We start from the raw sequence: 22,671 nt of genomic DNA on the forward strand, positions 1-22,671 counted from the left end.
TTGCCCTTTAAATGCAACAAACAAGACCTAGAGAAGAAAATAGGCATGGTCAAAATGGCTGGAGGTACAAGAGGAGCACAGCCCAGCACGCTTCATTTTACTGCCCCACATTCTCTTTTGTACACCTGTGGTCCTAGGGAAATGGGGTGACCCTGAGGATACAGATTCTTTCAGCAGAAGGTCCCAGAAGACTGGCCCAACCCCAGCCAGTCAGGACTGACGATGGGCAAACCTCACGCTAAATACTGGCTTTTGTTCCATACGTGCTGAAAGGGGAAACCAGCACTCTGGCAATGACTTCTACAACAACCACCAGTCCTTTCTCATCCAAATTCATTCAACGTACGTTTATGACACCCTGCTTCCCACGCAGCTTTACAAGAACTTAAGAGAAGTACAATATGTCTTGGCAGATCAGGAGGAAGGCTATAGGAGCTGGCACTCGGGCACACTGGGGATTTTGGTCATGTTTACTATTTGGTGAAAATAAAAATTATAAATCTCTCATGAAATCATATCTTCTCTTTGTCACTAGCCCCAGGTCAATTATGTAACTTCTAGCTACCCTAGAATCCCTACTATAAATTCCTACACGGAATCACTAAACTGGTCAGAACCATGCTAACTGTCTCTCTCTCTCTCTCTCTCACACACACACACTTAAGCCTCACAACCCTGTGAAATAGGTAACACAATCATACAACATTAAAACTGAGGGTACCAAGGCTTAGAGCACTCACATAACTAGCCCAAGATCCTATTTCTAGTAAGTGATGGAATGAACATTTGAACCCACGCCTGCTCGATACTAGGGTTTGTGTTCTTAACTACTACCCTGTTAGCCCTTAAAAAACTGCCAGGCCTTCCAATTTCCTTGTGAAAACGAAAATCCATTGAATTCGTCATAGTGTGTGTGTGCTGTTGAGGGTCTTTTACCCTCTCAATGTGAGAAGGAAACTGACAGTACTTCTCTGATGTCACTTACCTTTATTCCCTCCTGACATCGGCCTCCCCCAAGCTTTGTTCTCCTCTCTGCTATTGTGTGGGATCTGATGAGATGCTGCTCTTTTTATCATTCCATTTCTAAAGCGGTTCACCCTATAGAGTGGACGGGACTCCATGGGCCCTGGAAGGTCTGTGTTGATAACAGCTCGGGCTGGTGAAATGCAAATCCTCAGAGCATCGGGCACCGCCAAGGGCCAAGTCAGTGCTGGCTCACTTTAATTGAGGCTGCTCACAGGGTGGCACCAGTGTGAGTCTCTAATGTCCTAGCACTTGGGCAGCTTCTTTTATTGTTAACTGCTTGGGACACTCAGCAACGCAGTATGAATCTTGACTCATCAGCTCTTGTAGAAATCAGCTAAGCTCTCCTCTCAGGCCCCTCCTGGGTTTTATAAACCCCAGTTAGAGATGCAGCAGCAATTCAAGGATGCTTTGAGCATCTGGCTGTGGAACTACAGCACTGGAGCTGGTGGCGAGGCCATCCCAGACTGGGCCGAACCCCATTTTGGGGAACAAATGCCTCTACGTAAGCAACTGAATTCTCCTGATCATTTTTTAAAGTAGAAAAGGGGGCTGGGGGTGGTGGCTCACACCTGTAATCCCAGCACTTTGAAAGGCCGAGGTAGGCAGATCTCTTAAGGTCAGGAGTTCAAGACCAGCTTGGACAACATGGTGAAACCCCATCTCTACTAAAACTACAAAAATTAGCCGGGCGCGGTGGTGGGCACCTGTAATCCCAGCTATTTGGGAGGCTGAGACAGGAGAATCGCTTGAACCCGGGAGGCAGAGGTTGCAGTGAGCCCAGATCGTACCACTGCACTCCAGCCTGGGCAACAGAGTGAGACTCCGTCTAAAAAATAAATAAATACATAAATCAATAAAATAGAAAAGGGATCTAGAGGAGTTGGCAGTGCGGGCTCTGGCTGGTGACTTTTTGTTTTGAATTTGGTAGAGGGCTTCAGAGGTGCGCTCACAGTGCTGGAACCGGAAACTTCCGGTCATTCCCTGAACACACATGACCCACCCCCGTGAGGGAAAACACCCAATGGGCAAAGGAATCAGCAAGGGCCGCTTTTGAAAAACAGAAACTGGAAGCTCAACGGGAGCCATTAAGCTCATCTCATAGAGGCCACCGAGTTGTCACGGGGTGATGCTGGCCTGAGGGGCAGGAGAAGTCCCAGGGTATGTGCGGTGCTGCGGCTCCTGCAGATTCCTGAAACAGGCAGGGGGAGCATCTTCACCCTTGCCTTGTCACCACAATGGTCTTCCTCTTTAAAAATTCAGTCAGAGCTTCTCTGCAGTGTGTGTGTGTGTGTGTGTGTGTGTGTGTGTGTTTCCCCTAAAGGTGGCAGACTGTGCCATTCTCAATTTATGCTATTTTAACCCTATTTTTTTTTTATGTCTATCAAATAGAGAGCAGATTTCAGGAGCTCTAGGGCTGGGAATAGACAGGCACATTGGTATGCCAGGGACGTGCTATTCATAGACCAGGCCCTGCAGATGCTGCAAATGCTTCTCTGAGGCCCTGGGCTCCAGCTGTGAGTGAAGTGCCTGCCATCTCCAGGAGTTCTAGGGCAACAGAATGAAACCAGAACAAGCATCTGTCTGCCCTGAGACTATGCTTTTGGTCTCGACTTCTTGGTGTGCTTGACCAATAGTTTCCTACATTCCAAGAGCCGTACACTTTTAACTTGGTTCGCTCTGGTTATAAAAGTGGTTTATGACCATTGGAGAAAATTTGGAAACTATTGAAGAGGATAAAGAAGAAAATAAAAATCCCCCATAATCCCAAACTCGGATGATCGTTGCTATTGTTCTGGAATTCAGGGGTAGGTTGCATACTCAAGACCCCAGGGCTGTTTTCATCCTGCAATTGTGCTTTGGCTCAGCCTCTTTTCTTTTTTCTTTCTTTTTTATTTATTTTAGAAAGAGGGTCTTGCTCTGTCACCCAGGCTGGAGTACAGTTGTAGGTTCAAACGATCCTCCTGCCTCAGCCTCCTGAGTAGCTGGGACTACAGGTACATGCCACCACACCTAGCTAATTTTAAACTTTTTTTCTAGAGACGGAGTCTTGCTTTGTTGCCCAGGCTGGTCTCGAACCTCTGGCTTCAAGCAATCCTCCCACCTTGGCCTCCCAAAGTGCTGGGATTATAGGGATGACCCATCATGCCTGGCCATGGCTCAGTATTTGAACAATGAGTTTATTACCTTTAGGTGGAACATGTATATTGTAGCTTACCACAGGCTCCATAACCCGTTACGCATCTGTCCTGCTATATCCACCTGCTCCCTGAAGGCATTTGAATTTATAACCCAAGGTTCTCTTATCAAGAGATAGTTCTTGCGGGGTGCAGTAGCTCATGCCTGTAATCCCCGTACTTTGGGAGGCTGAGGCGGGCGGATCACCTGAGGTCAAGAGTTCAAGACCAGCCTGACCAACATAGAGAAACCCCGTCTCCACTAAAAATACAAAAACACACACACACACAAAAAAGGCCGGGCGTGGTGGCGCATGTCTGTAATTCCAGCTACTCGGGAGGCTGAGGCAGAAGAATCGCTTGAACCCGGGAGGTGGAGGTTGCAGTGAGTCGAGATGGTGCCACTGCACTCCAGCCTGGGTAACAGAGGGAGACTCTGCCTCAAAATAAACAAATACGATTAAAAAAATACAATAAAAAAATAAAACAAAGGGAACTGTGTTCATTGGTCATGACATAATGTGATGCTCAGTGGTTTTCTAAGAGAAAGAATGGGTCCATGGCCAGGTTGACTGTGAGGTGTTGCTTTCCATGAGTCCCAAGGGGGTGATACACCAAACCAGTGTTTGGGAATAAAGCATAGATTCGTTCCAATGTTGTGTATTTCTCACACATTGTGATCTTGCTGAGTTCAGTGTTCTGGGTCAGAGGGGAGAAGATCTCTGTGGGAGGTGAGCAGCCTGTCACCCACAGACACACATCCTCCCCATCCCAGGAAGTAAGTGGGAACAATCGTGAGGTGGGACATGCCCTAGAGCTGTAGATTCGCTTCTCTGCCTTCCTCAACCCCTGCCCTCCACCACCCAAACGCCCTCCACCACCCAGACGCCGTCCACCACCCAGACGCCCTCCACCACCCAGACGCCCTCCACCACCCAGACGCCGTCCACCACCCAGACGCCCTCCACCACCCAGACGCCGTCCACCACCCAGACGCCCTCCACCACCCAGACGCCGTCCACCACCCAGACGCCCTCCACCACCCAGACGCCGTCCACCACCCAGGCGCCCTCCACCACCCAGACGCCCTCCACCACCCAGACGCCGTCCACCACCCAGACGCCCTCCACCACCCAGACGCCGTCCACCACCCAGACGCCCTCCACCACCCAGACGCCGTCCACCACCCAGACGCCCTCCACCACCCAGACGCCGTCCACCACCCAGACGCCGTCCACCACCCAGACGCCCTCCACCACCCAAATGCCATCCACCACCCAAATGCCCTCTGGAGCAGCTGTACAGCTGATGTCCACTCAAAACCGCTCACACTCATGGAGTTATGGGAGAGAAAAAGATACCCTCCCCACCCCACCTTCCCCTTTTCCCAGCAGCCTCTCCTGGAGGAAAAAAACCCCCAAAACCCTAGGATCATACAATTTGCTTTTAAAGCTGTTTCATTTTAAGGTACATGCCCCTCATTTACTTAAAAGTACAAGTCTCTAAAAACCATAAAGAATTCACTGGGTAACAGCAAAAGTCAGTCCTCCTCTCCAAGGACAAAGGTGCGGGAGCCCTGGGGCCTTACCTGCTCTCCTGGGAGCTGGCACCTTTGCGGGCCACTGCGGTTTCTGTCTGCTTCTGTCCTCAGACGCTCTCGGGCTGTGCAATTCTGGGCTGACTGTAAATCTCCTCAGGTTTGGCTTCCTCTTCCTTAATAAAACCATTGGTGCTTCATCTGCTGAAAGATACAACATCTTTTCAATAATTATTTTGTTTACAGGAAAATGTCTTCCACATAAAGAATGTTCAAAGGGCCCAGCAGTGGTCGGGGGTAGGGTTAGGTGGAAGGGCAGTCAAGAAAAAGGACCCAGGAGGTCACAGAAGAGCTGGATTTGAAATCTGGTTTCATGTAACCATGTGAGCTTAGGAAAATCACTTCACCTCTTCAAGCCTCAGTTTCCCTACTTGCTACAGGGAAATAATAATGCCTCCTTCATAGGATCACCTGAGGTCAGGAGTTTGAGATCAGCCTAGCCAACGTGGTGAAACCCCATCTCTACAAAAATACAACAATTAGCTGGGCTTGGTGGCGCATGCCTGTAGTTCCAGAGGCTGAGGCAGGAGAATTGCTTGAACCCGGGAGGTAGAGGTTGCAGTGAACTGAGATGGTACCACTGCACTCCAGCCTGGGCAACAGAGCGAGACTGCATCTCAAAAAAAAAAAAAGCCTCCTTTATAAGCACCCATGACACCTATGATGCAGAGGCCGAAGGGAGGGATCTTTCCTTTTGCTAAGAAGTTTCATCCTTTTTTTTTTTTTTAAGATGGAGTCTTGCTCTTGTAGCCTGGAGTGGAGTGCAGTGGCATGATCTTGGCTCACTGCAATCTCTGCCTCCCAGGTTCAAGTGATTCTCCTGCCTCAGCCTCCTGAGTAGCTGGGATTACAGGTGCCCGCCACTACGCCCAGCTAATTTTCATATTTTTAGTAGGGACAGGGTTTCACTGGCCTCAGGTTTGAGGCCATGCTGGTCTCAAAGTCCTGACCTCAAGTGATCCGCCCACATCAGCCTCCTAAAGTACTGGGATTACAGGCATGAGCCACTGTGCCCGGCCTTGCTAAGAAGTTTCTAGGTTCCAATCCACAGGTCTTGGGATGTGCCCGCTGGTAACACTATTGGGACACACAATGGCTCTGCCTCCCAAGTGCTCAGCCAGTTTCGAATCACAACATATTTTGTGTAATACCTGCATATTTATATCTTTAGGTTTATTAGCAAACATGCCTGTAGAGAAACGTTGCAAGCATCTGGGAACTGTATGCCTTTCTGTTTCCTGTCCCCTACCCTCCACTGTGTTGGGACGATATTCATAGGAAGACAGTAGCTGGGGTGCTATTGTGGACCTAGTTTCCAATGAACATTTTCTTTTTAATCCACATTTTGAATCGGGTTGCTAATTGATACAGTTTTGAGTTTCCTCTTCACATGTACTTAGTGTCAGTGCACGTGAATGTGGAGGAAAAGTTCTAGTATATTCCATGCATCTCTATAAGTTCTTGGGTTTACAAGGCAGTTACATCGTGAATATCTGGACGAAATTCCCCAAGATCATTTATTTACCTGGATCATCTTCTTTAGACAGTTTAGAAATGTCACAAATAGATGTAGCCAGCTGGTAACATAGGGATAAAGCCAGGGAAGGCCCCCGACTCGTGTGTGAGAGCACAGCCTTTTTTGGCACATGAGTCAACTGGATTCATGTTCCAGAGTGTAAGTTGTAGTTGTGTGAATAGTTTTCCTGCAGATTCAGGAAGGAAATTAAAGTTCTTTCTGGCAGCCCATGAAACCTAATTTAATACAATGACTAGGTCTACTTACTTCTGACAGGCCTCAGGAGGGCATGGCAGTGGTGCTGTACGCCAAGACAGAGAGGATCATGCCCCGCAGGGAACTTACTAGAAGAGGGAAGTTGCTGGTGGTGTCTGAGCAACTTGGGGCAAGTTGGTGGAGCCCAGAGAAGTTGCAGGTGTGAAAGGAGAGACTGAAAGTTCTCTGGGAAATGAGAAGGTAGTCTTGCGATGGTGTAGCATGGTGATTAGATATGATTTTGCTGATCAAAAAGGGGGTGAGAGGAGGAAGGTGAGAGAGTGGGAGTGAGCGAGCTCTCTCTTAGTGCAAAACACACTAAGGGATCTGTCACTGAGGGAAGGAGGGAAGCATTTTCCCACAACCGAAAGTTGCATTCCTTGAACACAGAGGCTTCTCCCTCATCACCTGAGACCTCAGCCCCCCTCAGTTCTCAGAAGTCCTGCCTCCTGCTTTCCACCTCATGGAGAGAAGAGGAAGAAACAGAAGAAGGGCCAGGGAAGGGGCAGGCCTGAGGCTCAGGCCAAGTCTAGAAGGTCAGGACCTGGCCCCAAGGTCCTGAGGATAAGAATTTCACTTTGATTTCCAGCAGGAATCCCAACAGAATGTTCAAATTTCCCACACTCCCCAGGCAGCAGAACTTCACACTGCCCAGAGGCCACCGAGCCCCACCACTGTATTCGCCTTCACAGGGAGGCATGCTTCTGCCCACGGGACCTTTCTTGCCCAGCCTGCACCAGCCAGAAGGTCCTCCAAGGTCTGTTTCCAGTTTATTCCACCAAGTCGACTCTGACTCTGCTTTGGCAAAAACCCTTACTTTCAGGGTTTTTTAAAAAAATGGCCTTTAGCGTTTAAATATTCTAAAATTGCTTAATGAGTATATCTTTTCTCTCCAACTAGCCTGCACGCTCCTTAAGAATGAGGATCATCTCTTAGCCAGTCTACGTGTTGCCTCATACTGTTGTGCAGGACAAGTATTAATTGCCTTGTCGTGCAGGACAAATATTAGTATGATGTGTGGGGCTTGAGAAGATGCATTCAGCCCAAGCTACAGGGGAACTTGAAAACTAGAACACGTTTTTTTGTTGTGCAGAACACCCAACATGGCTTAAGATAAAAGGTTATTTAATTTGTTTTCTTGTTCAAAAAAACTGCTTTCTTCAAAGCATCAGATCTCTTAAATGATTGCCAAAACCATTACCATGTGTCCTCTAATCAAGTTCTCAGCAAACTAAAGTAATAAAGCTGAACAACTGGAGATTGTTTTACTAGGCCTGGCAGTGAAGAAACCGCCCCTATTAGTGTTGGCAGGATCCTCTGACCTTTGGCAACTTTAACCTCAGTTTCTGCAACTGTAAAATGGTCCATCTTGTTACTGTGAAGTTTAGCAAAAACGTACATAAATGGCCTAACTGGTGCACGTTAGGTGCTAATAATGGTAGCTGTTGCTTCTACTGTAAAGAATTATACCACTACTACTGAGAATAATAATAGGAAATCTGAAGTCATTCCCATGAGACAACTGAATTTGACCAGAAACTCATTGTTATGCAGACTTCACAGGTTGGGAATAACTTATTCAATAGCCTTCATTCCGGTGTAGTTCTTGTTGATTCTCTCCCTCAATCCTTCTTTTATAAAATCCAAAAGGCAAATAGCAACTCTTTATATTATGATTTGTTCAACAAATACGTGTGTGCCTTTGCTATGCTGTAATTTGAGGGTTCACAAAGATGAGCAAGATGTTGCCTCATGACCTTAAAGATTATTATAATCTAATTTGGCTGCACTGCTGACTTCTTCCCTGTGATACCCTTTTGGTTCTATGGAAAACAAAACTCTCGCAAAATATTTTCTCTTCTCTCTCTGTAAGTCCAGTCACAAATGAGGTGACCTAGATTGCAGTTTGCGTGCACTTGGGTTTAAGAGTTTCTAGGTCCGGGCGCAGTGGCTCACGCCTGTAATCCCAGCACTTTGGGAGGCCGAGGTGGGTGGATCACGAGGTCAGGAGTTCGAGACCAGCCTGGACAACATAGTGAAACCCCCATCTCTACTAAAAATACAAAAAATTAGCCAGGCATGGTGGTGGGTGCCTGTAATCCCAGCTACTAGGGAAGCAGAGGCAGGAGAATCACTTGAACCCGGGAGGCAGAGGTTGCAGTGAGCTCAGATTGTGCCATTGCGCTCCAGCCTCCAGGCTGGGCAACAGTGTGAGGCTCCATCTCCAAAAAAAAAAAAAAAATCCCAGCACTTTGGGAGGCCGAGGCGGGCGGATCACGAGATCAGGAGATTGAGACCATCCTGGCTAACACGATGAAACCCCGTCTCTACCAAAAATATAAAAAATTAGCCGGGCGTGGTGGCGGGCGCCTGTAGTCCCAGCTACTCCGGAGGCTGAGGCAGGAGAATGGCATGAACCCGGGAGGCGGAGCTTGCAGTGAGCGGAGATCGCGCCACTGCACTCCAGCCTGGGTGACAGACCAAGACTCCATCTCAAACAAAAGAAAAAAAAAAAAAAAAAAAGGAGATTCTAACATTCAGCCAGGCATGGTGGCTCATGTCTGTAATCCCAACACTTTGGGAGGCCGAGGCAGGAAGATTACTTGAGTCCAGGAGTTTGAGACCAGCCTGGGCAACAAAATGAGACTCCTGTCTCTACAAAAAAAGGAATTAAAAAAAATTAGCTGGGTGTGCTGGCATGTACCTGTGGTCCCGGCTACTTGGGTGGCTGAGGCAAGAGGATCACTTGAGCCCAGGAGGTCGAGGCTGCAGTGAGCTGTTTGCACCACTGCCCTCCAGCCTGGGCAACAGAGCACGACGTTGTCTAGAAAAAGTTTCAAACCCTCAATTTGTATACCAAATTCCCATCACTTCACTTGCATGAAAAGTGAATCAAATTTCAGACCTTTGGGGGCTAGGATGGGTCTTCACCATGTCATGGATTCATAGATTAATCTGCAGGAAGACTAAGTCCTAGTTACACTGGACGATGAAATTAGCTTCCTTTTCAGGTAGCAAGACAAGCCCTTTGCCTTACAGAAAAGGAAGCAGTTTGTGTTCAGGAGTTTCACTGCCAGGTAACTCAATATCCTGTTTACCAGTGAATTTTGGGAAGACTTTGGTTTGCTTTGGACAACATACAGATCCCTACTTCCGGGATCTGAGCAAGGTGATGCCTCCCGTTTTAAAGAAACCGAACAGCTGTTTAGATTAAAGGCATCTGCCTTTGTTCTCTTAACAATGCTGGGAAACTGTGATTGTCGACTGAATAGTTCTTAATTTGACCAGGAAAGGGGGAAAAAAAGGTAGAAATCTCATATTTGTACAAGACCTTGACAACTGAGAACCAAGTCCATTCAACTGTTCATGTTCGGCTCTTCCCATCACTTGTCATCCACAGATAGTTCTTGATAGACAAAGTCGAAAAGGACCATAAAAGGGAAATACAGTTCCTGAACCCTTATCCCGCCCCACATTACCTTGACTGGGATCCCTGGTGCCTAGGAGGTGCCAAGATCCCACTGGAGAGACAACTCTTTGAAAAAAATGTGCTTTCTTTGGATCCTGGGAAGAATTACAGCTTAATCGCAGGAGCCAATGTTGCCTTGGGGTAACAGGCAGCTTTCTGTGCAGTCACAAATAACAGGTCGCGTCAATTTGCCTATTTGGGTGTGCGAGAAATGTGTGTTATCTCACACACCCAGAGGAGATCTTAATTAAAGCTTAATTATGTACCATAAATATGTTTTATTTTGGAACTCAGGGGTGGGATTTTCGATTTTAGGAAATGTGATGCCTAATAAGTAGGCACGAAAGGGAATGTAAACATCGGCTGAGCCCTTCATTTGTCCCTCCTCCGAGTGGTTCTGAATGGGTTTCGGTTCCAGTGTGTGCCTTCAGAATGGCCTGCCCCCGGTGCCCTGGTGTCACCGCTCAGGGCGGCCCTGGCGTGTGCACATTCACATAGCCAAGGGTGTGATCAGATGCATTAGGAGAGTCTGTTTGGTTTCTGGGGGTGACATTGCACAGTGTGCCAGCTACAGGAGGTAAGAAATCAAATGAGTCTCCGGAGAGGATGGGATTTTATTGGTCGCTTGCTCCGTTGGCGCTAGAAGGTGGAGCCCGAGTGCAGTGGCCACGCTGTCCCGTCTTCCTGCTCCCCCGAACACCACACCGCCTGGTATTGTTCTTGGCGTTGCCTCTGGCCCCTCTCCTGTCCACCTGCCTTCTGGAAGCCCGAAGTCCCCTCTCCCTGACTCCGCTGTGCTGTGTGCCTTGCAAGGGTGACTTACCACACGAGGTAAATCATACTGGGCCTTCGGGGGCCCTGCAGGCACAGCACAGGGGTCTCAGCCGGAGTTGGGCAGGAGATGGGGAAGTAGCACAGCGCGGCCGGGGACTCAGGCATGGGGTCCGGGGAGGTGGAAGCGGTGCTTGTGAAGGAGGGAACGGTAACCAGAGGGAGAGAGTGGGGAGGTTCCTGGGCCACTGGGGAGGCAGGTGGCACTAGTGGCAGGAGGAGGCAGCAGTAATTGGTATTGGGCTGCAGGACAGGGGAGAAAGCGAAGACGGAGCAGTAAGGGGTGTATTCAACACAGAACAGGGGGTGCTGGCTGCTGCCACCTGCACAAAAGAAAAAGAGCAGTCAGGAAGCAGCACTGGGGGTGGGGTGGGGGGAAGGACATAAAGACGTCTGCGAATGAATCCAGACTCAAAAATTGTGCTCCAATGTCACAGAAGCAGCAGGCCTGGCTCCTGCCCAGGAGGCACCTGGACTAGATCTCAGTGTCACTGAGGAGTTAACCAAGGGAAGCGGCACCAGCATCACACCCTGTTCCAGCCAACAGTCTCCAGCGTCCCTGACAGATGTCGGGAAGTTCTTTCCCCTGTAAGATCTCGGAGAATGTCCTGGGGCTGCCGTGTGGAAGCTCTGGGGCCTTTCTCGTCTCCCACTGCCAGCCTAATGAGCTGTGCTGGTAGCAACAGATGGCGACCCGCAGGGTCTCACTTGGGTAAAGCTCTCTCCCCCAATCCTCCAGCTGCCCCCACTAGCAGGCTGTAGTCATGCCCTGATCTGGCCTTTCTGCTGCGGAGGGGAAGCTTGGGAAAAGAGAAAGAAAGGAGAGAGATCCCGGCGGGATCCTGGGAAGGGAGAAAAATCAAGCTGGCGGAAAAGCAGGTAAACAAGAGAGATGTCCTGTTGAAACTGATGATCTGTTCACTAACCTCTCGCTCAAACTGCTAACCTCGCTGGAGGCAGAATACGGGTGCCCGATGGAGTCATGAGTCAGAGCTACCCCTTCATGCCTGACAAATCTCAGCTTTGCCACTAACCAGCTGGGTCACCTTGAATCAACGGCTTACCTGCCCGGAACCTGTTTCCTCACCTGCAAAATGAGACGGGTGTTTTTTCTAGCCTTGCTCCTTCAAAGGTGGTTCATAGACCAGCAACATCGACGTCACCTGGGACTTGTTAGCAATGCAGGCTCTCAGCCCACCCAGACCTTCTGAATCAGAACCTGTAGTTGCTCAAGAGCCCCAGGTGTTTCTCATGAATGTTAATGTTTGGAAAAGCAAGGCTCTGAGACAGCTGCCCAAACCCTGGGGATGAGAATCACCTGTTGTTCTTGTTCAAAATCGTTTTGCAGGCCCCTTTATTGGAGATTCTGATGCTGTGGGTCAGGGATGGGAAGCAGGAATTTTTATTTTTATGAAGAACCTCCCTGGTGATTTTTATTGTCAGAAAAGTTTGGGAGATGCTGCAGCTAAAATCAGTTCCAAGTCTAAAGTCCATGGTTGTAGCCATCCAGTTGAACACTATCACCTAAGGCTGGGCGCGGTGGCCCACGTCTGTAATCCCAGCACTTTGGGAGACCGAAGCGGGCGGATTACTTGAGGTCAGGAGTTCGATACCAGCCTGGCCAACAGGGAGAAACCCCATCTCTACTAAAAATACAAAATTAGCCGGGCGTGGTGGTGCATGCCTGTAGTCTCAGCTGTTCGGGAGGCTGAGGCAGAAGAATCGCTTGAACCTGGGAGGCGGAGTTTGCAGTGAGCCGAGATCGGGCTATTGCACTCCAGCCTGGGTGACAGAGCAAGACTCCATCTCAAAAAAAAGAAAAAGAAAAAAAAAAGAAAGAAAACCATTACCTATCATGCAGGGGTCTCAGTCCTTAGTGTCATGCTACAGAGGATTCAAGTAAATATTATCCACTTGTTTCTTCCCAAGTGGCCTCTGGAGTGGCTCCTATTTCTCAGGATCATTTCTCTCTCTAGCTGTCTTCACTCATTCTTCTCTTTACCATTATCTCCCAAAGTTCCCCCAATATCTCTCTTCTTACTCCATCCACTCTTTCAGGGAGACATTCTTGCCATTTCAGCCACCTCTTACTGCAGGCCCTTGGGTCCTACCAGCAAGTGCTCTGGGAGGAAGGGGAGTGCTCTGTTGGGCAGGAGACCTGGGTCCCCAGGTGCTTCCTGGCAATGCCACCTGGCTGCCCTGCCTGCACCTCAAAGACAACACCACAAAAGGGGACCTACACTGTCCTTGCTTCCTCAGCCTTGGCAAAGGCAACCTCCACTGGCCTAGTTTCCTGGGCCAGATTCCTGAGTTCTCTTTGATTCGTCTTTCTTCCTTATCCCTACATCCAAGTCACCAAGTTCTGCCAGCTTTACTTTCTCAAATGGCCCTCAAGCCCACTCCCCTCTTCCTATTCCCTCTGCTTTTTTTTTTTTTTTTTTTTTTTTTTGAGAAGGGTCTCGCTCTGTCACCCAGGCTGGAGTGCAGTGGCGTGATCTTGGCTCACTGCAAGCTCCGCCTCCCAGGTTCACGCCATTCTCCTGCCTCAGCCTCCCGAGTAGCTGGGACTACAGGCGCCCGCCACCACGCCTGGCTAATTTTTTGTATTTTTTAGTAGAGAAAGGGTTTCACTGTATTAGCCAGGATGGTCTCGATCTCCTGACCTTGTGATCCGCCCGTCTCAGCCTCCCACAGTGCTGGGATTACAGGCGTGAGCCACCGCACCCGGCCTTTCTTTCTTTTTTTTAAAATAGAGATGGGGCTTGCTATGTTGACCAGGCTGGTCTTGAACTCCTGGCCTCAAGCAATCCTCCCATCTCAGCCTCCCAAAGTGCTAGGATTCCTTACAGGTGTGAACCACTGCCCCTGACCCTCTTCCCTCTGCTTTTGCTCCCGCTCAAGCCCTTCTCATTTCTCCCCCAGTCCCCTGCAACTGCTACTTGTCTGGTCTCCTGGCTGTGTCTGACCACTCTTGGCTGTGTCTGGCCACCCTCATACTCTCAGCTGGCCCTTCTCCATGCTGCAGCCAGAGTCAGCTTTTACAAATGCCAATCTGATTGCATCACTTTCTTATGTAGAGCCCTTCCAGGACTGATGCCCCATCCAGCATGACACTTAAGGCCCTTGGAGGCCTGATCCTTGCCTACCTGTGGGGCCTCAACTTTATATTTCCTAATTTGTAGCCTGACCCTAAACCAGAAACCAGAGCTTCTCTCTCTCTCTCTCTCTCTTTTGAGATGGAGTCTCGCTCTGTCGCCCAGGCTGGAGTGTGGAGTGCAGTTGCATGATCTCAGCTCACTGCAACCTCTGCCTTCTGGGTTCAAGTGATTCTCCTGCCTCAGCCTCCTGAGTAGATGGAATTACAGGTGCGCACCACTACATCTGGCGAGTTTTTGTATTTTTTGTAGAGGTGGGGTTTCGCCATGTTGACCAGGCTGGTCTCGAACTCCTGACCTCCAGTGATCCACCCACCTTGGCCTCCCAAAGCGCTGGGATTACAGGCGTGAGCCAACACGCCTGGCCCTAAACCAGAACTTCTGAAACTCAGATGTACATAGGAATGTCCCTGAGATCTTCTCCAATGCAGGTTCCGAGCCAGTCAGTCTGGATTGGGGCCTGAGGCTCTGCATTTCTAAGAAGCTCTCAGATGATGGTTTCTGCTACTTGCCTGGGGACACGTGGAGCACAAGGCCCTAGATTATTTGTAGCTCCTTGATGTCTGTCTGTCTCTCCCTGTCTTCCTTGCTCCCTCTCCGTGCCTTTGCACACTCAGTACCTGCTGCCAGGCACATCTTTCTTGCCCTCTTCACCTGGTTAAACCCCTGTCCTTCAGGATTTTCACTCCACCTGGCCCTGCCCACAAGCTCTTAGAACTTACCTTGGTTAGGGCATGTACTGCACTATCTGCCCTTATTGGAATCCTGCTCGCCCAACAGGCTGGGAGCCCTGGAGGACACGCCCTGTGTGTTTTGTATTCTGGTTCCCCATTACCTGGCAGGTAAACATGTATAGATGAAGTGCTGAATGAATGAGCGATGGATGAGTACACCAGTTTGCCCTGGTATCATGCATCCTGGGGCGGTGGGGACAGTTGAATGTATTTGCTAACATCCCCATAGGTACTGGATAAACGGATGACTTCACTGATGATCCAATTGTTAAAATTTTTAATAATCAAATTATAACCACTTTTTTTTTTGTTGTTGTTGTCGAGACACAGTTTCACTCTGTTGCCCAGGCTGGAGTGCAGTGGCACAATCTCGGCTCACTGCAACCTCTTGCTCCGGGGTTCAAGCGATTCTCATACCTCAGCTTCCTGAGTAGCTGGGATTACAGGCACACGCCACCACACCCAGCTAATTTTTGTATTTTTAGTAGAGATGGGGTTTCCCCACGTTGGCCAGGCTGGTTTCAAACTCCCAACCTCAGGTGATCCGCTTGCCTTGGCCTCCCAAAGTGCTGGGATTACAGGCATGAGCCACTGCGCCCGACCAAATTCTAACCACTCTTACATCTCAAATGCAAGTGTCTTTGGTCAAGCAGCATTCGTATGGAGACACTAGCCCTGGAGCAGTTGGCGGTATTGGGAGCAGGGTTCATAAGCAGAGGAAGGCCTGGGGATTAACCTTTGCCTAAAGCCTGGTCTACATCTAGGGTTTCCACCCACCTACCTACCTGGTGAGACTGGCAAGGATTTCCATTTTACTGATGAGGAGACTGAGTTCAGAGAAGTTGCCAGCTCACATTCATGGGGTTATAAAATGATAGCACCAGGATTTGGAGCCGGGACTTCATTCTGGGCTCTGTGACAACCCCGAGCCCCTCTGTCTTGACAGCATGTATCATAACTGGACTGATAATTACGATTCTTTATTAAAAAGTGGGAGCATCCACTTAAATTGTTTTGTTTTGTTTCTAACTTGGCAGATAGCTTGGAAAGTTGCTGGACACCAGGTGGACTTGCCGCAAAAACCATTCATCTTGGTCTTTCAGAGAAAACCTTCAGAAGAATTGATTTGCAAGGTAAATTATAAGGATTTAGGGTTTGCCCTCAAATTTCTCTTTCAGGCTGCTCTTCAAATAAATATTTCCCAATCCAAAAGAGACCACAGTTATTTTAGAGGTTTGTCTTTTAACATCTGAATGCACTGCTTTTTCTTAGTTTTACAAGAACCTGTCCTCACAATAATCCATCTGCGGCTGAAAAGTCTTGTCACTCCTGCAAATCTGAATGCAGTCATGACTAACATTGCATTAAATAATAAGTGAGGATAATTTCAGAACACTTGGCTTTGCTTTAAAGGGCAAGATTTTGGAAGCAGGTTCACAGGACTCCATCCAGATCTGTCTTCCTGGCACATAACTCGGGGGACCATGCCCAAGCTCCAGGTGAGAGCAGAGGGCAGGAGAGGGGACGCTCACTTCCCACACGTCTGGCCCCAGCGTAGAGAGCTCGTTAGGATTCCAGGGGCCAGAACCCCACAGCACAGTGGCCTTTGGATGCCCCTCCGTGTCCTGGAAAGGACAGGTGGCTCCTCTCCAACTCTGGGTGGGGCTGGGAGAGGTCTTGAGAGCATGCAGGCCTTGGAGACCAACACAACTCCCCAAATGTCCCTGTGTCCCTGCACTTGCTGGGCCTCCTAGCTGTTCTGGGTCTCAAGGATATATATACAATTCTGAACATGTAACTAAGAACGTGTAACTCCGCTAGGCTCATACCTTACCCACCAGTGTTCAGGATGTGGGATTTCTGAGTTGATTGCACGTGAGACCCAGCCAGGTCCTGACTCACTGCCTGAATTTTCCATGTCTTTCTGGAGATAAAGCCTATCTCTGGCTTGGTGAATGCTGTCTGATTCTTCATCTTTTTCCATTTGGCATTTTGCTTTGAAACTCAGAGTGTTTTTGAAACTCAGAGTGTTGTAAAAGTATTTGTACCTGCATTTACGTTAAAGATTCTAGAAAATACAACTCTGGGCTGGGTGCTGTGGCTCATGTCTGTAAACCTAGCACTTTGGGAGGCCAAGATGGGAGGATCACTTGAGCCCAGGAGTTCAAGACCAGCCTGGGCAACAAAGCAAGACCTCGTCTGCATAAAAAGTAAAAAAATGGCCAGGCGCGGTGGCTCACACCTGTAATCCCAGTACTTTGGTAGGCCAAGGCAGATGGATCACCTGAGGTTGGGAGTTCAAGATCAGCCTGACTAACATGGAGAAACCCCGTCTCTACTAAAAATACAAAATTAGCCGGGCATGGTGGTACATGTCTGTAGTCCCAGCTACTCGGGAGGCTGAGACAGGAGAATCACTTGAACCCGGGAGGGGGAGGTTGCCAGGAGCCGAGATCGTGACACTGCACTCCAGCCTGGGCAAGAAGAGCGAAACTCTGTCTCAAAACAACAACAACGATGACAAAACAAAACAAAAACAAAAAGAGTAAAAAATTCGCCAGGCATAGTGGCGTGTGCCTGTAGTGACAGCTACTTGGAAGGCTGGGGTCAGATGATCACTTGAGCCCAGGAGTTTGAGGTTGCAGTGACCTATGATTGCACCAGTACACTTCGGCCTGGGCAACACAGTGAGACCCCACCTCAATAATCAATCAATCAGTCAATCAATAAAATACAACTCTGATTTTTGTAAAGGAAAAAAGATGTTTTAGGAGGACAACCTTAAGACAAAGAAAACAAAGTTTTCTAGTCCGTTCTCCTCATTACCTGCTGCTCTCATGTACTAGGAATAATAATGTGATCATTAATTGGCTGCAGCGGCAGGGACTGTGTTAAAGGCTGGATGTATGTTTTATCACTGAGTTCTCACAGCAATCTCAGCAGGTAGGATCTGTTTCTCCCCATTGTACAGATGAGGAAACTGAGGCACAGACATACTTTATTTGGCCAAAGATAGACAGCAAATAAATGGGGCCCAGATGCAAATGCAAACGCAAACATTTTGACTCCAAAACACTTGCCCATAAACTGCATGTGCCACTGCATGGAGAGAGATAACAAGGAACACCGCAAGTCACTTGTCCAGAAGCAGTTTCATGGACGATACAAACTTAATTTAAATGCGTGAATTCCTTTTAACAGGATGAAGAGCAATCTGATGGCTTCTCGGTTACAAATCTATTTGTAGAGGGCATTGATAGTGCCTATATTTTACATAGTCGTTTTGGAAGTTCTAGATGGCAGATTACACACAAAGAAAAACCCCTTTTTGATCACATGGATTATCATTACATAGATTTGCAGTCAAGCCATGTTCCCCAGCTATACTCTTTTATTCAGTAAAAGTCTGGCATAACACAGGAAGTTATACCAGATTCCACTTCTGTAGCCTATGAGGCAGATGTTGCAAAGGAATTTCACTGTGTTTGATGCCTCAGTTTCATACAGAATCTCAGGTCTGACATGGGAGAAGTTTTGATGACTTACTGCCAACTTTGTATCACCCCCAAAATGCTTTAGAGAAATATCTCTCTACAGAGAAAAGCAAGGAACTGTGAATTTCACTAGTGAATTGGATCAATGTGTCCAGCTAATTCAGGTACCAAATCCTATTTTTCTGTTAACAGCAGAAAACTGTCTACATCACGGCTGCTACCGAGCTCAACTTTTCCTGAACGGACTCAGCTGAAATTCTTGCCGTGTCTCGGTTCTCATTTCGCTATGCTAATTAGGGAGCCCAGAGGGTGAGTCTACACGTGTTAAATGGATGGATCTTAACACATCGATGCTTTGTTTTTAGCCAGATTGCTGCACAACTTATTCCACTTCTGCAGCACCTGCCATCCATCACCAGGACGGCTCTGCTTGGGGACGGCCAGGCCACGGCCCTCCTCACGGCTGCATGGGTCTTGGACGTGGTCTAGGGCCACAACGCAGTGATGAAGCTGGCGGTTTGTAGAGGCTTTTACTACAAGTAACATCCCTCATTTGATGAAATAGATATCTTTCTGCCAACCTGGCTCTGTCACTGAAACCTGGTGTTTTTCAGTCTGGTAATTCTTCAAATGTGATGTTTTAAAGAATGTTAAGTGAATTAATTCTCCCTTTTTGTCCGTGCTGTAAGTTCCATACAGGGTTTGCTCAGTCTGAAGAACATCTGTGTTAATCAGACAAACTAAAGCATTGGGTGGATCTAAACGGTTCCTTTTAATGATTTTTCTCCACGATGACAAAGCACACTATGCAAACAACCACCTGACTTTAGCAAGAGGGCTAAAAATTATATTGCATAAATGGAGTTGCATTATTTAAACTTAAATTCAGGCCAGGCGTGGTGGCTCACGCTTGTAATCCTAGCACTTTGGGAGGCAGAGGTGGGCGGATCCTTGAGATCAGGAGTTTGAGACCAGGCTGGTCAACATGGTGAAACCCTGTCTCTACTAAAAATACAAAAATTACCCAGAAATCGCTTGAACTCGGGAGGCGGAGGTTGCAGTGAGCCGAGATCATGCCACTGCACTCCAGCCTGGGCAAGAGAGCAAGACTCCATCTCAACAAAAACAAACAAACAAAAAACCCTGAAATTCAAACTTTTGCCATTAAAAACATCCTCAATTCGATAAATTACAACTTGTATTTTGAAATATTGGTGGAATGACCTTACCTGCTCTGTTTCAACCTTAGACAGCTGAATTAAAGCCTAATTCCTACCAAAAGTCTTTACAATGAGAAATTAACCGTGATGATACTTTCCCCTGGTTAAAGAAGAAGCAAGAGTTGGGGCTTTGCCTGAGAGAACATCATTTCAGAAGTCAATTTGGTTTTGACTTCGTTAAAGCAATAAAATGTGGGCGGTTAATCTGAGTGAAAGCTGCCGTGTTCTAAAAATGCATGAAGACTTCACTGGACGGGTGGTTGCACGGCACAAGCTATTTAGGATTGGAAAGTAGCTGTGATTCGGATTTTAATGAATTACACGCTATTGACGAATTCTTCAGCAGTTAGCCTGAATCCTTTGCACTCAACTTAGACCCTTCTGCCTAGTTACTCCAACTTAAACCTCAGTTCTTGGAGGAATCAAGTTTGTCTTATAGTGGTTGTCTTTGATGGAGATGAGCCCGAGAGACATCAAATTTTCAGTGAATTTTAGCCGCTTTCTGGAAACTATTAAATCACTCCCGCCCCAAGCAGAAGATTGATCTTTGCTCTAAGGCACCTAAAGAGTGACTATTTTTCCAAGTTGCACAAAAAGGAGGATTTATCAAGCACCTTTTCTCTCTGAGAGGACAAACCCAGAACACGAAAACTTTATTACTTTCTCTCTTGGCTATAAATTGTGCTATTCAGATGTATTTGAAAGCTTCTCTTTATGCTCTTGCTTGAGCCATAAAACTTGATACCTGGGGCCAAATGCCTTTATCCCCAAGAAGGGCGAAGAAGATGAAAAGGCAGCAGCTGTAGGCGGAAGCCACACAAATGACTGGGCAGAAAATGCGGGCAGTGGAGAAAGTTACATTGCATGATTCACGCCTCCTTGACTTTATATTCTACTCTGAAATTAATGTTACCGTTTGCATAGGATCACTGGCCTTTCACAACCTGAATTAGCCATTCAGAACACACTAGGTTTAACCAATACCACCTATTTGATTGTTGTTGTTATATTTATTTATTTAATGTATTTATTTTTGAGGCGGAGTCTTGCTCTGTTGCCCAGGCTGGAGTGCAGTGGTGCCATCTTGGCTCACTGCAACCTCCGCCTCCCAGGTTCAAGTGATTCTCCTGCCTCAGCCTCCCGAGTAGCTGGGATTACAGGCGTGCATCACCACAGCTGGTTAATTTTTGTATTTTTAGTAGAGACAGAGTTTCGCCATGTAGGCCAGGCTGGTCTCAAATTCCTGACCTCAAGTGATCTGCTGGCCTCAGCCTCTCACAAGTGCTGGGATTTCAGGTGTGAGCCACCACGCCCGGCCTGTTGTTATTTTTAATACCGGGATTTTAGATCTGATGAATTTCAATAAGCCGGCCACTCACCTGGAGAGGGTTCGCTGGGGTCCGCTTTGTCTGCTTTCCTTGCAGTCATGGTACTTTTATGTTTCTGCTTGACTGATGTTTGGTCAATTGCTGGAAGTTTGGAGTCACACTTAAACGCAGATATCTTGGTAGACGACCTTGGTTCAGTTAGAGGATCCTCTTCACTAGAACTCTACCAAAAATGAAATACGTCTGAGTATCAGTGGCCAAGTAGGTCACCTTTGTTAGGCAGAGAAAACAGAAATGAGGCAAACGCAGTGACCCTCTCCAGCAATATCCTAGAGTCGTCTGCCAGGGTCAACACGCCCGTCCACCAGAGAGATTCAGACGGACTGGGCGGAGCAACTTAGAAATAACGGCAGAATTAATGAGTCTGTTTTGCAGAACATTAAGAAAGAACGCATTTTTCTATGAGTGTGTTTTGTAGAACATTATGAAAAGAATGCATTTCTGACCCTTAAGTAATCTGATGACCGATAAATAGCGCATGTTAAAAGCTACATATGAAAGCAGGAGAAAAAAATCAGTGCTTTTAAACTTCGCATTGTTATTTGAACTACTTTGGAGATAGGCTAGAAAAAAAAAAGTTCCTTATGTTAATCATATACTTGACAATGAAAAGGAAATGTAGAGTGTGTGGCGAGGCCGATTAAATCAGACCTCAGTTTCAATACTCTGCGTTATTGGGTGCAACATGACACAGACTAATCTTTAAAAAGTCCCCTCCTTATCACTCTTCTATAAAGAAGTCAGTATAAATCTATGCGTGGACAAATCATGATTCCTGTTGTGTCAGAATATCTCAACACATCCATGCCGACGCAATAAAAATTATCCAGGCATGGAACAGCTTTATACTTGGCTGTTACACAAAGAAAGGATGAAAACAATATAAATATCAGAAACCTGGTCTTAAAGGTGATTTAAGTACAGCCTGATGGCTTTAGGTCCTGGTGTTGGTATGACTTCCTAGGCTATCCATTCCGCAAGAAACAAATCACTAGGTTCCCCCTTCTCCGACCCTGGGGGGTCACCAGGGGTGGGGTCACTAAGCTCTCTCCTACATTGCACATTAGTCCAGTGTCGGAAAGTCCTCTGAAAAATGTGGTCTTTTGCAGACATAGAATGCTAAATTAACGTCCCTGGTACCTCCCCAACTCTTGCAATTTGTATGGATCTTGCTCACCGTTCTCCCTGTCAGTTGTGGCACTGTCATTTCACAGGCTCCTGACTCAGGAAAATACTCTGAGTGGCTTTGAATTATTGGATGTGATGTAAGACAAACTAAATTCTAAAACAGTCCTCTACCTGTCAGTCTTCTGTAAATAAGTCTACATAAATCTACAGGTGGACAGATCACGATCCTCCAAGATGATGAATCATGCTTTTAAATTGAGAGTTTGGATACAGCCTTTGAACAAATAATTCTTGTTTCTCCCCATAATTTCAGAAAATAGACCACCCTCAGATAAAGTGAGCAGAGAAGCACAAGACACAACATACTGATTGTTCTCCCCTTTCCTTTTCGATTTTGCTATTTAATCGAAATCCTTGCAAATTATTCTGAAATGTCAAAGATGAAACATTAGGTCATTTCTTTTTTCTTTTCTTTTCTTTCTTTTTTTTTTGAGACAAAGTTTCACTCTTATTGCCCAGGCTGAAGTGCAGTGGTACCATCTTGGCTCACTGCAATCTCCACCTTCCGGGTTCAAGCAATTCTCCTGCCTCAGTCTCCCGAGTAGCTGGGATTACAGGCACCCACCATCATGCCCGGCTAATTTTTGTATTTTTAGTAGGGATGGGGTTTTGTCATGTTCGCCA

The 22,671-nt window shown here is 47.4% G+C and overlaps 1 protein-coding gene and 1 long non-coding RNA gene across 15 annotated transcripts in view; one reads left to right on the forward strand and one right to left on the reverse strand.

Annotated features, from left to right (window-relative positions):
• LOC139359662 (uncharacterized) overlaps nucleotides 1–16,760 on the forward strand; it is a 52,319-nt gene extending 35,559 nt beyond the window's left edge. For 2 of the 3 annotated variants that reach the window (XR_011615931.1, XR_011615933.1), the window contains one exon: nucleotides 15,795–16,760. This is a non-coding gene — a long non-coding RNA (uncharacterized lncRNA). The remainder of the gene's footprint in view (nucleotides 1–15,794) is intronic. The other variant, XR_011615932.1, reaches the window with a different exon arrangement.
• MARCHF10 (membrane associated ring-CH-type finger 10) overlaps nucleotides 1–22,671 on the reverse strand; it is a 113,017-nt gene that overhangs the window by 38,584 nt on the left and 51,762 nt on the right. For 10 of the 12 annotated variants that reach the window (XM_071083392.1, XM_011743622.3, XM_011743620.3 and 7 more), the window contains 2 exons: nucleotides 20,851–21,022; nucleotides 4,789–4,941 (listed from right to left, as the gene is read on the reverse strand). In XM_071083392.1, the coding sequence (XP_070939493.1) occupies nucleotides 4,789–4,941; nucleotides 20,851–21,022 (325 nt within the window). The remainder of the gene's footprint in view (nucleotides 1–4,788; nucleotides 4,942–20,850; nucleotides 21,023–22,671) is intronic. The other 2 variants (XM_071083393.1, XM_071083395.1) reach the window with 1 other exon arrangement.

This window comes from Macaca nemestrina, chromosome 17 (assembly GCF_043159975.1).
Source record: "Macaca nemestrina isolate mMacNem1 chromosome 17, mMacNem.hap1, whole genome shotgun sequence".
Lineage (NCBI taxonomy): Eukaryota > Metazoa > Chordata > Mammalia > Primates > Cercopithecidae > Macaca > Macaca nemestrina.